Raw genomic sequence first — 15,165 nt, 5'->3', positions numbered from 1 at the left:
AAACAGATAAGACAAATTTGAATTGAAAAGATTAAAAAATTAAACAGATAAGGTAAAAAAGTAAACAGATAATAAAAAATTTAAACGGATAGGTAAAATTTTAAACAGATAGAAAAAAATTTTAACAGATAGTCAACAAATATCCATAGATAAGAAAAAAGTAACAGATAAATTAGAGGTAAAATTAAACACAAAATATCATTCAAAATAAACAACCAAACTATTTCATAAAAGATGGAATTGTTACTGACCAAAAAAAAAAAATCCACTAAATATAATGCACTAAGCCTAATGCTTTATACTCCCTCCGTCCCAAAATATTAGTCCCTTATTCTATTTTTCATTGTCCCAAAATATTAGTCCCTCTTCAAAAATCAAGTACAAAAATAATATAAATTTCCTATTTTACCCTTCTTTTAAATTAATAAACAACATAAAAAGTACAATTATGCATTGATATTCCCAAAAAATGTACTATCAAAAGGATAATTTTGAAAAATCAATTTTTTTCAAATGCAATAATTATACTACCAAAAAAAGTTAGATTCCCCAAAAGGGACCATTATTTTGGGACGGAGGGAGTACTTGTTTTGAGCAACAATCATAATGAATAGTTCTAATTTTAGAGTTATTAAGAGAGCTGTAAGAATGTGGCACCCAAAAAAAAAAAAATAGGCACACACGTCACATTATATGTGAGCCTCGTTCTGTACCATATCACTCTAACTCTTTTCAACAATTATCTTTTGAGTAGTTTTCTAAAAAAAAACAAAATCATAGCAGAGTTGGTTATACCGTTACAGACAGCCGCAATCGCGAATCAAAAATTGGCGCTAACACTCTCATTCCGAAGATTCCAAAACAGAGGACTTGTTTGGTACGCCTCTCTCTCTCTCTCTCTCTCTCGATCGATACCTTTTTGTTACAGCAAATATACAGAAGACGACGACAAAAAACGAATAATCGACATCGACAATGTCGACGTTGGTCCTGGAAATTACAGGATACGGACATCCAATTTTCCATTGTTGTGTATTCTTCGCTGGTGCTAGGCCTATGCCTCCTCCTCTGCACCAATCACCATCGTTGTCTTCACCTATGCTCTCGCTTCGTACCCATCGCTTTCCTAAATATAAGCATCTCTTCACCCAACCCTCCTATTCCATCGCATATCCCCTCTCAATTCCCTTAGTTTTCTTCATCATTCAAGGCCTAGATCAATCGAATCTCGAAACCCATCTTCCAAAATCATAAAAAATATTTCTTTGTTGTTCATTCCATTAGTGGAAAAAATGTTATGATTGGATTTTCTGATGCCCATAAAGTGTTTGATTTAATTCCCAAACTAGACTGCCCCGTTCTGTTTACTGACTTCGTGAGGATTAATAATGGAGAAGCCTTTGCGGTCCAGCAGAGCATCTCAGACTCAATCCTCGGGTACTAGGCAGAGGCGGAGCGGTTACGAGCCGTCAGACACGGAAACCGAATGGCTTGAAACTCCCTGGCATGATCTCAATCCGTTGAATGGAAATTTGGGTTCTGAAGTGCGTAATTTGACTTCAGATCAAGGAAGAAACAAAAGTCCTTACAAAATCAGCCGAAGACACTCCGCCAGGTTCCTAGATGAAGTTCCTTCTCTAAATAAGCCTTCAAAACACAGTCCAGTTCGAAGGAGGCATAGCAAGTCCCCCTACAAACCGCGCAAAGATGATGGTACTGCTCTCTCACCTACACCAGTTTCTCATCTCCATAGGAATGTTAGCCCTATTTCGCCTAGACCTGTTTCAGATTCTCGAAAAAATGTTGGTCCCTTTGCGAATCCCGAGATTCACAGGCATATTTCTCCTTATAAACCTGCAAGAGAGGACCTTGATTTGGTCAACACCAAGACAGTGAACTCGAATAGGAAGCAAAATTACCGACAGATTAATAAAAATGTTGGTGCTGAGGAAAGAGGGGGGGTTTATCAAGTTAATGAAACAAGTAGGATGAGTGAGAAATCCATTCATAGCCGTAGATCAGTGACTGCTCCAAGAACCAGAATAAGAGAAATGGACCAACAGATTAGATATGGTCAAACAGAGCAAAATGGGGATACGATACCCTCCTCGTTGCCGAGGAATATGCCGCGGAAAGAGAGGGAAGGTTCTCATAAAAATACTCCTTCGGTTGGTGAACTCAATGAAATGGTTGCCAATGTGAAGATTTCTAGAGCTCCAGGAGCCGGTGATCCAAACTTCCAAAGCACGGATTCCATTTCACCAGGTGATATTTTCTTTTCTCACGACTATGGAGACTTGGCAAAGACAATGCAGAATATAATATTTCCGAAGAACGGTGGCGTTGAAGACAGATTTAGCCCAATGCCTCAAAAGTTTGCTGGAAGGGATTCTGCTCCTCATCAACGAAGCAAACCAAATAGCAATTTTGGTATTAGCTACCAGGGGAATTCATCGAGTACTGTTTTAACGCAAACGACTATGACCAACGGTTCTGCTATGAGCAGGCAGAGTAGTAATAAGATTAGCACCAATAGTAGTAAAGTAAGTGCCATTAGCGGGAGGACAAACGGAAGCGTTGGAAAATTTGTAGCCAACAGAAGGAAGAGCCAGACAGAAGCATGGTTTTCGTGCATAAAGAAGGGGCCTTGCAGGACCACAAAATCGCCTGAAAAAACTAGAGAATTCGATGAGGCTTCTTACATTGAGAAAGCATTTGTGGTTGAAAGCCTGAGACAGTTCTGGGCCGATAAGCATCAGCCTGCTTCACTTAATGGATTCATTTGCCACAAACAAGAAGTTCAAGTACTCAAGCAACTTGTAAGTGATGTCAATTCATGATAAAACTCATTCGCCTTGTTTGAGTTCTTTAGTAAGCAGAAATTTCCCATTTGTTTGTACTTTTTCTATATGATTTCTATTTCTATTGTTTCTTTAGGTATCTCATGAAATCTGTCCACACATTCTGCTCAAAGGACCTCCTGGCTCTGGTAAAAAAGCACTAACAATGGCTCTTCTGCATGAAATCTATGGAGACCCTGCTTGGAATGTATGCTCCTTTACCATTAGATGCAGTAATGTCGAAAAAAAAAAAAAAAATCTCCTTCAAATTCATGTTTGAAGACTAACCACACTTTGCAAATTTTTTGCAGATATCTCATGATTTAAGATACTTCCATATTCAGGTATAGTGGATTCTGACACAGTTTTCACAATATGTATGTCCTGTTGACAAAATACCAAGAAGATGATATCATAAGAACATGTCCCTGAATTTACAAACCCGCATCCTTTCTCTGAAATTTTAATATAGTGATATAAACAATCATTGAGACTATATTTATGTATGGGACTAAGTGAATTATGATGATGTTTTCCTAAGTACTACACTGCTATCACTTTTAGTTGAGGTTGATTCAACTCAATGGGCATTTCCCAACAGTATAGGGTTAGCCATGTAATCCATTTTTGGCATTTTTATCGGACTGTACTGCATGTTTAATTAAATCATTGATGATGAAAAGTTTTCCTTTCTAACTTATGGGGACGTCTTTTGGGCTTTTACATCTGCCCCTGAAGGGTCAGGATGTATCACACGTGATCAAAAACAATTCTGCAACTTTTAGAGCCCTGTTAAACTTCCCTGAATCGTACTTGATTGTAATGCTAATGCATACCTCAATAGAGGACAATTGTTGGGGTTCCAAGTAGTACATACCTCAATAGAGGTGAATTGTGCACCAAGTCCAACAAGAGCAAAAGGTGTCTGACACACAGAAGAATAGTGAGGTGCCAACCGATTGTCGGATCCCAACATACATGTTGGTGCATTTTAAATGGAAAATTGTTTGAACAGTACTTAGTGACTTCTTTATCTGGATCATACTTGTCTTGTTCATTATTTCATCAAAGGTTTCTATTGAAGAAGATACAAGGACTTGCATTCTTTTCCTGAGACCTCTTTCACATTTTTGTTGATTTGTCAATCTCTCATCCATTTTCTGTGTGCTGTGTTTTCAAATCAGTTCTTAAGATATGTCTTACCAGAGTTCAGCTTTTGAACTAGCTAGGTGGAAGGAAAAAAAAAGGTGGTCTTATTTTATTTTTTTTCTGGGAAAGAAATAAAAACCACTTGTTAATATCTAGTATTGCTTTGACTCTCAACAAGTTTGCTAATCATCTTCTGAAATATAGGCTTTTTTTTTTTGTGGATTTTGTTGTACTTGGGATAACATTGGAGTGCAAGAATGCCGAAGGGATAAAATACAATTGCCTTGCAATATGCCAAATAATGAAAAAGCATAGCACCGGAGGTTGTTTTAAATTTATACGAGCACCAGATGTCAAACTCTCAATGAATTGACCCCTTGTTATATGCCTTAACCCAGTATGAGAGTTCCTTTCATTTTACTGACAGGAATCAAGACCGGTGCAAGTAATCGTTCCTGTAACCTCCAGTGCTCACCATGTGGAGCTGAATGTATACTTGGAACCTAATGCTAGATATGCACTAATGGCTTTGGTAAAACAAATAAGCAGCATTTATACTATTGCCCCTGAAATCAGCACTGTGAATTTCAAAACAGATTATAAAGGTCCTCTCCTATTAGCAAACATATTTTCCTCGAAAACAGTGTCACCCAGATCATATGAAGCTTACAAGATTTATTTTGGTTGCTTACAGTTATGGTTCTTTATGACGTTGACAAAGCTTCTGAGAACATTCAGCACTTGATAAAATGGATCATGGACTGTTACACAGATTCTTGTAAACTCGTACTCTGCTGTGAAGATGATGTGGACATTCTTGAACATGTTAAAAATTGCTGCAAAGTTATTGAGGTTGATGCTCCTGTGACTCATGAAGTAAGTATGCTCATTGATATTGAATAGTAGTTGCTTCTTGGTTGCATTTTATGACACTCCTTACATTATACTATTATCCTCTTCTCTCTTTATGGTGTGCATGGTTGATGGCCATAGGAACACTTCATATCACTTTGAAAGAAAATGGCTAATCGACAATTCAATGTTTCCTATGTAATAAAAAATGGGAATTAAATGAATCCAACACGTAGACACAGACCAGCAATCTGCACACAATATTATAAACATAGTTGATAATCTCTAGAAAAACTATTCTAGGGAAAAATTTTGGTGAGTTAATTTGGGAAGCCGTGAAGAATCAATTGATGTTTTCAGAAGATTTTAATCTCATTTCTTATGGGTTCCTAACATGGTTGGGATTGGTATCTTGATTCTTTTAATCAAAAATATTTCATAGAATTGTTAACAGGAATCCAAATACTACAAATATAGAAATATTGAGGGATTTTGTTGGTCTTTAGGTCCATTCACTATGTGCAGTGTACGCAGTCTGGTGGGGAATCTTCTGGGGCTAAAATCTCATATTGTACCCTGAATTTTCTTTGACTCTTCTCCCCCACAATTTTGTAGATCATGGAGGTTCTTATTCAGATAGCAAGGAAGGAAGACTTTGATCTACCAATGAGTTTTGCTGCTAAGATTGCTACAAAGTCGAAGCAAAACCTTAGGAAAGCAATTATGGCTCTTGAAGCATGCAAAGCACACAAGTAGGATCTTGAACAATAGATCTGCTGCCTTTGTATATTTTACACATATTTTTCCACTCACTAGTTTAATATGCCCATACAGCTATCCTTTTGTTGATGACCAACCAATTCCACTGGGTTGGGAAGAGGTCCTAGATGAACTTGCTGCCGAAATTCTTTCTGATCCATCACATAAGAGGTAAACCTCTAGCATGAATTTTCTTTTCTTTTTTTTCATGACTGCCTTTGGCTTGTGTGAACAAAAGGTTTGGGCTTGTTATGCAGGGTTTGTGGGATTTTTTTTTCAAACCATAAATTTGGACATGAGAAATTCACTTGGGGGGAAATAGGGGGGAGAAAGAAAAAAAAAAAAACAGAAGAAGAATTTCATTTATTACAATTTGACATTCTTGAAATGCTTGTAATGAAATGAGGATTACCAGTACACATTTATGCTTCTTCAGATTATTTTATATACGGGGAAAGTTTCAAAAGCTTCTCGTGGATTTTGTTCACCCCAAGCTGATTCTGCAGGTACTGTGTCTGACACTTTGGTTAAAATGACTTCATTCAAGATGATAAATCTCTTTGCTGACATGCCATCTATAATGTCAATAGGCCATTCAATCCAAAATTGCCCTTAATAAATAGACATATTTATTTATTTTAACATAATTGTCTTTCCAACATGCAGAAGCTCGTTGAACAGTTTCTTAAGGGAGTTGACGCTGGTTTGAAAAGAGAACTTTATTATTGGCATGGTTATTATGTAAGTTCTGTCCTCCTTTATCTGAATTATGTTGTCTTTTAGACAAAGAAAAAACTAACTCAAGCTCCATCTACAGGATAAGAGACTCCCAGTGGGAACAAGCGCCTTGCTAAAATTAGAAGGTATCATAAGAAACAACTCAAATATTATAATTTATCAATGTACATACACAATCACACAACATTTGAAGATAAACCATAGTTCATTGATAGTTATGGCTGACTTCATGGGAATGTGAACATTGTATGCCAAACAAAGCCCAAAATTTATTTTTTTTGCAACTCTTTTTGCTTGTATCAAGTTATAGACTTATTGTGATTTGTGATGAAGTTCATGTTTAGTGCTAACAAGTTACAAATTTGATAATCACACGATGAGATAGAGCAGTTTCACATAGTTTTAAAATGAGAGTTTTTTAATCACCGATTTTGTTTTCCTTTTTGGATTTATTTATTTATTTTTCGTATGAGAGATACGTCACTTCATTAACACAACATACAGTAGTGCACTTGCTAGCTTTGAAATGGTTCATTGATTTGTCTTGCATTGATGCAGAATTTGTTGCCAAGTTCATGGGCCTGCATAGAAAGAGTTCCAGCAAACCACAGTACTACTCATAGTTTGCAAAGATATATCCGGTTGAAGATAGCAGTGAGTTTCGTTCATGAAAATGTCACTATGGCTGTTGTTTGATATTAAAAAGAACTCAAAAAGGAATGATATGCTATCATATTATTTGCCCAAGTCTGCCGTTGAACAGTTTGGTAGAAGAAATTATGGAAAATACAAAACTGTGAAGTGCTTTACTCTGTTAAAGTTCCCCCATTGTACAGCAGCAGAAATGCCTCAACAAGAAGAATGCCAGCTTTCCAACCCTTTTTTTTTTTTTACCTGCCATCAACTACTTGTACTACATTAGTTAGTCCCAATCTGGTGTAACCCATGTTGGATCCAATGCGTGCTAAGACTCTCTGTTAATCTCAACCTTTTGAGTACATTATTTGTGTTCAAAGTTTCACACCCTCTCAAATAAAACACCAACCTGCTATACTTACAATTGTGTCCTTAAAATTAATGTACTATGGTTGTATTAGTAGTGATGAGATGGGATGGGGGTGGTTGGGATGGGGGTGGTTGTGATGGCTGTAGGGCAGAGGTGGTGGGGTGGTGGTGGCAGTGCAGTAGGATGGTGGTGGAGTCGTGGCGGCAGTAATTGCAATGGTGTGATGATTGTATTAGTAGCTGCAACGCTTTTCTACCTTTTAAAATTGAAATATTTTCTGTTGATTAAAATTAAAATATTTTCCATTGATGGGGCATATCAAGAAGAACATTTTCCATTAAGACTTGTACCAAACGTCAAAAAATGTGGAAAAAAAAAAAAATCAATTTTTTTTTTTTTTTTTCTGTCTAAACAAAAGAAGAGTTATATGCATGAAAAATCTCAAGTTCTGAATCTCAAAGGTGCAAGAAACTTAAAATGGTTATAAGAACCATTCACTATTTGATACAGTGAAAGTCGTGGTGCGGAAAACCAGAAACTAGTTATTAATGTCGAGTTCACAACAGATACTTTTCCATCATAGTTGTGTAAAAATTAGTTAGAGAGTAGAAAATCAACTTCAACCTTAGTCCTGCTGTGATATCTGGGTGACTGGCAAGCAATATTTTTGCATTGTCATATCTAGAAAATTCATACTACATCTATTCTGCTAAACCTTACGAGAAGTGTGGACACGAGTGACTTCCTGTTAGTCATATATGTAGAGCATGTAGTTAGCAAAATCTCAAACCATAATTTTAAAAAATAAAATTAAAAATAAAATAAAAATTGAGAGTTTCTTCTTTTCTTCAGGGCTGCTCAGAATATGGATGTGCAACTTTAGTCTCTAGGTGAACTGCTGCTGCTTCGAGAAAAACTCTTGCCGGTGTAACTCTGTCACATTCGAAGGAAGAATATATCTTTGTTACAATAACTTGAAAGAGATTATATAAAATGAAAAAAAAAAATAGAGCAGCGGCAGGCATGACCGATAAACAAATAACATTGACCCAATAATCACTCACCCGCTTTCCAATATCAAACGGGATGTATTTGTACTTAATCATGTGTAGAATTTGACGCTTCATTGTGAGCACAAACAGAACAATCCAGTAACATAACAGTATGGGCCAGAAAACAGGTACATCTAGCACAGAGATGAAGGTCAAAACAAATGCCACAACAAAAGCCTTAGTGATGGAATACCTGAAAAATTGGAACACAGAGATGTATTTATCCAGTCTAATTCAGCAAATCAGAATGCTTCACATTGTCAAATAAGTTTCCAATATAAAAATAAATAAGTGATGGATGATATCAAGCAGCAGTTATTTCTCCCAATATCATTCCAAATGGAAGGTATAACAGAGAGCTTAACTAGAAGGGCCATTAAGTTTAATTGAACCAATCCCGAACAGAATTATTGCTATTAGTGTAGAGTCAATGCATTCATAATAGACTCCATAAATCAGATGAACAAGCAACATGGTCGTGTTTATCATGAATCTGCCCATTTCCCCTACCAGGACAGAAAGAAATCCTTAACATGCACCATGACATGACAACAATGGCAGCTCATGAGATAACAACCACATTTAAATTTTAAAGTGATGAATCCTTCCCATCTAATCAGGGTCAGGTTGCTCCAAATCAATAAATACCCATTTTACTTAAAAATTACAAAAAAGAAAACGAAAAAAAGGTAATGATTATCATCAGTTTACACTATTGAAAATAGTAACTGTAAAATCAATAAATACCCATTTTACTTAAAAGTACCCAAACAAACCCAACAGGTAATAATCATCATCAAGTAATGATCCACATCTATGAAGCATGGACCCGGCAAAATCAGTGCCGTGGCGGTGTCGGACACAGGGACACACCGGCGACACATACTGAACATGCCATCTGTCGTGTCCCTTTAATTTAATTTTTTTTTTTTTTTTGTAGGGGACACGTCCAGGACACGCGTGTCTAGATCTGGACACAGCATGAGACACGGCGAGGAGAGAGAGACAAAGGAGAGAGAGTGTGAAGAAAGAGAGTGAAGAGACACTGGACACGACATGAGACACGGCAAGGAGAGAGAGTGTGAAGGAAGAGAGTGAAGAGACAAACCTGTCGCACGATCAAAGACATCTAGTTGATCGATCGAACATCTAGTTGCCGTATCGACATCTAGTCGTCGACAATCTGCATCCCTTCGACTTCAAGACTTCCACCGTAAGCATCTCCCTCTCTCTCTCGCCTTCTCTCTCGCTCGCGTCTCTGTCTCTCTCGCCGACTCTGTCCCTCTTGCCTTCTTTCTTATCTTATATATATATATATATATATATATATATGTATGTATGTATTAGTATATATAAGATAATATTAATAAGATAATATTATTTTATAAGTATATATAACATATTATATACTATTTATACATATTAATAAAAAAACACATGTATATAAAATAAAATAAAAAATTATCAGAAACACATTATTTAAAAAATATAATAAATAAATAAAATAATTAACATATATTAAAATAAAAATATTTATAAAAATAAAAATAAAAAAATTGCCCTGCCGTGTCCGTGTCCTCATTTTTTTTAAATTGTAGTGTCCCGTATCCGTGTCCGTATCCGTATCTGTGTCCGTGCTTCACAGATCCACATAGAAACTAAACACAGTTTTTCTTCTCATCAAACTACTGCCCAAGTGTCTGCTTCTAAACCACCTTTTTTTTTATTAAAAAAAAATTTGAAAGTCTACTCTTATTGTGTTAAGTTTACTATCATGATTTTTATACCCACTTGCCTAAGAGTTCCTATCAACCCTGTGCCCTTTGAACACCTACTAAATCAACATGAATTGCAACCAACAATATAATGAAACCCGGATTACTAGATCAAGTGTACCAAAATATCAGCTTAATTACATGGATTTAAAAATCAAATTTGCATCATGCATTGCCCAAAAAATTTAATAAGAAATAAAATGGATAGAAGTATCAACTAAAATTGACCTGTCATACACTTGATCCACCAAGCAAGATTATGGATTCATTACAAAGTTAATCTGATTCATTTATAAATATGTACATACAACCATACATGCGTACAACATGTATGCACAAGTGCACATGCATTCATAACTATAAACATAAACATCCATGTCCACATACGCATTCATGTAAAGCATTTTTAAATGCATTATCTCCATTTCCTCCTCTCTATCCTTCAACTTTAAGCCACAAACTTCACGACGACGTACATTTAGCATATTAGAGACTAGCTTACAAAAGAAAACCCATAAGAGTCTTGAACAAACACCAATAGATGGTGTGGTGATCCAGGCTTAAGTAATTAATCTTTCACCATGTCATATTATTGCACTATTATTATGCAGGACTTTATATATACTTAGGAAAGTATACAAGGTCATTAAGAGTCCAGCATTCTTTGCTGCAGGCTAGAAAGCTATTCTTCTTATCAAAGATATGCTGCATATGCAACGTAAGAAGTCCTGGTCAAGCACACCAGGATGAGATGGAATCAATGGATCAGAAAAGAGACCAATTCCAATTAAATACAGCCAGGATAACTATTCTATATATCAAATTGTCAAACAAGCCTACCGTGAAAACCACTGCAAAAGCATGAGGATTAAAACCATTCCTAACAAAATGAGGGTGATGAATACTTTTCAACTCAACTTTCCAGCGTCTGGTGGGTTAATTTGATATGGTTACTCATCCACTACATTCATTCAAAAGAAACCAGTAGCATCATATTTTGCAGAACTTAAGTGGGCTAAATATAACTGAACGAGAAAAGAAGGGAAAGAAAGAATAAATCAAACACTACATGCACAAAGAGTGTTAGATTTCTGATGTTGTAGTAGAAGTATTGACATCAAATTTCGTGAAATACTCAGTTGGAGGTAGTAAATGATTCCTCCAATACGATAGATTAAGATTCTGCATCAATTTGAATATTGATGTCCTCAATAATTCTTACATGGGCTTGTAAAACTCCCTAATTTCAAAAGGAAACAAATGTAATGTCACTTGAGAATCCTTCAACACCATTTTTGGTTAAAGCACACAAGCCATGACAGAAGGAAATCCCTTCCTCCCCAACAAATATCTTTAAACTCATACAGAAACCAATCGCCACCCCGTGAGTATGAGAGAAGGCATAATCAAACAATAACTTATTAAGAATCCCTGGAATACATTGTTTACATAATTTTACAAAAATATCACAGGAACCCTTTCCAGACAAGCTAATTGTGCACATTACATTCTACCAATTTTTCAAGTAGGCCTAGTAGGTACTCTAATAATGTTTCTGAATATGATAGTCAACATGCTACTCTATTGAGAACATATGGAGAAAATGGAGCTACTACTACCATAACAAAACGTGCAGAGGCCATTTGTAGTTAACAGAAAGAACTGTTGGGAAATGTGTTTAGCCCATCAAGAGCCCAGAAACACAAATTTTAAATAACATGAACCATCCATAACGATTGAAGCAAAGGGCAAAGAGCTTATTACCAAAACCTAAACTCGGGGAGGCGGCGAATGAATGGCTTGAATTCATCAGAGTCTTTAGTGGGCAAAGAAGCCCCATCCATAGATTCAAGCTCGGGGTCAATCTTGGGTGACAGAAACCCAATCAAGAGGTTCAACACGTAAATCCCAAGGCCGTAGGACACAACATAGAAACCTTGAACATAATACACCCGCAACACGTAAAACAAAGCCACCCCCAATGTCCCCATCCACCTTTGGGGTGTATGAGGGGTAGAACGATCCAGATAGTACTGAAATGCAATTGAAAAATCATTTCTCCACTTCGTCAGCGGCGTTACTGTACCATCGCCTCCTGTTCCTTCCATATTATACTCCTACAATTCACTCTGTTAAGTGCCATTACAAACAGAGACACGTAAAGACATATTGCATTATTAGCATTAAAGAACACGAAATTGGTGAAAACTAGGGCACAATACAACAAAAGATTAAACTCTTTATTCGCTCGATATTAATGATCACTGTCAATAATGAAAATGCAGGTATTCAATGCAATAAAATTGTAAAAACGAACCCTAAATTAGAAAAAAAATAAATAATAGATAACATGATTAAGAATTTGATTGGAATTTTTGTAAGAAATGATAAAAATGTGGGCGCTTAAATGCGTGATTACACAATAGTGATAGATGTTCATGGAAATAAGGGTTTTGAATCAAGAATAAAAAATAAGAAGAGAGAGAGAGAGTGTGTGCGTGTGTGTGTACCTACAGGGTGTGGTGGTGCTGATCTTTGAGAGACGTCCGTGGTTAGGGTTTCTACGACGGCGTAGCGAAAAAGTGAGGCGGTGAATGCAGAACTCTGGTCATTTTAGGGTTTCGTTGTTTCTCATCATCAACTCTCAAAAGAGGTTTTTTTTTTTTTTTTTTTCTTCTTGCGGAGAGAAAGAGAGAGAGAGAGAGGCTCTGGATAATCGCGCGAACGGTTAGGTGTCTTTTAGCGCAAGAAAAAAGGGAAATTGGAATATTTCACTGTTTGGAAGGAGAAAATTGGATTATTAATTTTTAATTTTTAACAAAAACCAAAAAAAAAACTATTAAAACATTATTTATTTGGAAAAAGTACCATTAAATCCCAAATCAATGTATTTTGAATCATTTAATCCTGCCTTATATTTTGTAGATTAAGAAGTTCCATTTCAAAGTTAAAGTCATTTCAACCCCATGATTTTAGCGTGTGAGTTGCAAAATGTAAGGGTAAATGTGTGTTTTTGTGATGTTGAATTTACCAAATTGGCCAATATCGTACTAGAGTGGTTTTGGTAGGAATCAAAATGAAAAATTCGAAGATGGAAAGTTCTCGAAATTGATTCCAATGTTACAGCAACCATACTCACCATATTTCTTTGAGTATTTGTTTTTGGTAATGTTGGTAACCCACTCGTCATTCCCAAATTGACATTCAATTCCACTCCCAAACCCCAGAAAGTAGAAAAACCCATTTTGATAGTACATTTTGGTCATCGAATCAGAGCAATGAGTGAGTCATTTTGTCCTGTCATTGACGATAAAGACGGCAGCGTTTCTAGCATCGGCATCAGGATTTGTTGTGTATATCCATGGTGATAGGTATGTATGTCATGATGTTAATTTTTGTGTGTGTGTGACTGTACGAATATGTGGATAACTTTTGATTCCATTGCCTATTTTTGCTGAGATTCGGGTTTGTCGTAATATTAGAGCATCGATTGCATGTTGGTGTGTTAATGGCAAGGTGGGAATCGATTTTATTGAGGATATGGTCTGTGGTGTTAGTAGTGTTGTAGTGTCACTGGGTGTATTAGTGTGAGTTATCGATTGGGGATAATCTACATTTGGGGTAGTTCAAACGTAGTGTTTGTGATGTTTGAGTTAGTTGCCTTGGTTTTATTGGTTATGTTCAAATATGGTTTAGAGTCCCCTAGTTTTGAAGGTGTTTAGTTGGTTGCTTTGTTATTGTTGTTAATGACATTGGTAGTTTGTTATGTGGGATGTTAGTTGACACACATGAAAGAGAAACGTTGTGAAAGTAATTTTGCGTCGTTTGTGTTCAGTGTGATCAAGTTGGTTATGTTGTAATATGCTTTAGGGACCCTTGTTTTTGGAGGGCATTTATTTGCGTTTGTTATTAACGTCGATGACACTGATAGAAGTTTACAATTGAATGTTAATTGTTGTGCATGTTCGTCACTTGTTTAAAATGTAAAGTTACGTCGTTTGTCGAGGTATTTGGGGGTGACTGTTGTTGTGATTGTACTTGTGTGGAGTTGAGTACAATGTTCAATGTCAATTTGTGAGTTGGTTGTGTTGGCTTGGTGTATTATGGTTGGGCAAATAATTGTAAAATGTTGTTGTTATTGTTACGTCGACGTGATATTTTGGGAGTGTCCTAAAAGTGGGTAAGTGTATGAAAAGTACTATACATTGTGAAATTGTAATGGTTTCTATTTTTCCATTTGACAACGAGTGGACACATTACATAAACGCTTGTGTGATTGTGTTGATGATGTTTATTGATTTGCAGTTCTACTGCGTGTTAAACCGCTAATGTAAATGTAACTATCATTATCTAGAAATGATGGGTGGTGGACCACGATACCAGCTTTGTGAGTCTAAGGTTGCCTGCTAACAATGTGAAAATTCAGGATTTTGACGACCTGCTTGTTTCGGTCATGGACTGCCTCGAGTCTGGATATGTAAGTGGGTTTGATGTTGTTTTTTGTAGGTTTTGTTATTCTTGAAATGTAATGGGGTTGACATGGTTATTGTGCTGTAACGTTACAAGTCAAACAATGCGATATTCGTATGTTTCATCATTCGGCAATATGTGCACGGAGTCGAGATTGACAACACAATGGACGGATTGACGCCATCCATTCTACGTGCAGCGATGGTGAAAATGTTCCTGAATGACCTGATGAAAGGATTGTGTGCGAGGACGGCTTAATATCTATGTCTTTCACATCCCACACACCTTCCAAATTATACATGAATTTGTTTTTGTGAACTTTGTAGGTTTTTTGTGTTGGACAATCTTCATTATATTCTGATTAAATTATGTTTGTGTACTTAACAACAAACAGAAGAAATAAAGAAAAATGAGAGAAATTATTTGATTACAAAAATCAAACTAGAATATAAAATAAATAAATAAAAACAAATTTTTATTTTGTTACAAAAACAAAATCAAAATCTGAAACGAGAAAATAATAA

At 36.1% G+C, this 15,165-nt stretch overlaps 2 protein-coding genes across 6 annotated transcripts; one reads left to right on the top strand and one right to left on the bottom strand.

Annotated features, from left to right (window-relative positions):
• The first annotated feature begins 661 nt into the window (after positions 1 to 661).
• Positions 662 to 7,395, top strand: LOC114318811 (uncharacterized). Of its 2 annotated transcripts, XM_028265774.2 has the most exons (11): positions 662 to 2,819; positions 2,938 to 3,048; positions 3,152 to 3,184; positions 4,417 to 4,594; positions 4,684 to 4,865; positions 5,457 to 5,593; positions 5,676 to 5,771; positions 6,037 to 6,106; positions 6,267 to 6,341; positions 6,418 to 6,463; positions 6,897 to 7,395. In XM_028265774.2, the coding sequence occupies exons 1-11, from the start codon at positions 1,389 to 1,391 to the stop codon at positions 6,959 to 6,961; spliced, it is 2,424 nt and encodes an 807-aa protein (XP_028121575.2). In that variant the 5' UTR covers positions 662 to 1,388; the 3' UTR covers positions 6,962 to 7,395. The 2 variants fall into 2 exon arrangements, 1 of the variants encoding a protein (XP_028121575.2); XR_014343425.1 differs by lacking the exon at positions 6,037 to 6,106.
• A 562-nt stretch (positions 7,396 to 7,957) lies between these two features.
• LOC114318812 (protein RER1B) lies at positions 7,958 to 12,934 on the bottom strand. 4 transcript variants are annotated; one of them, XM_028265775.2, is made up of 4 exons: positions 12,682 to 12,934; positions 11,936 to 12,300; positions 8,409 to 8,589; positions 7,958 to 8,277 (listed from the first exon to the last, which is right to left on the bottom strand). In XM_028265775.2, the coding sequence occupies exons 2-4, from the start codon at positions 12,277 to 12,279 to the stop codon at positions 8,224 to 8,226; spliced, it is 579 nt and encodes a 192-aa protein (XP_028121576.1). In that variant the 5' UTR covers positions 12,280 to 12,300; positions 12,682 to 12,934; the 3' UTR covers positions 7,958 to 8,223. The 4 variants fall into 4 exon arrangements, with proteins under 4 accessions (XP_028121576.1, XP_028121579.1, XP_028121577.1 ...); XM_028265778.2 differs by having other exon boundaries at positions 11,936 to 12,288; positions 12,682 to 12,919; XM_028265776.2 differs by having other exon boundaries at positions 12,686 to 12,917.
• Positions 12,935 to 15,165: the final 2,231 nt, after the last annotated feature.

Source organism: Camellia sinensis, chromosome 1 (genome assembly GCF_055761805.1).
Source record: "Camellia sinensis isolate YWXY chromosome 1, ASM5576180v1, whole genome shotgun sequence".
Taxonomy (NCBI): domain Eukaryota; kingdom Viridiplantae; phylum Streptophyta; class Magnoliopsida; order Ericales; family Theaceae; genus Camellia; species Camellia sinensis.
This window is presented reverse-complemented; position numbering and strand designations above follow the sequence as displayed.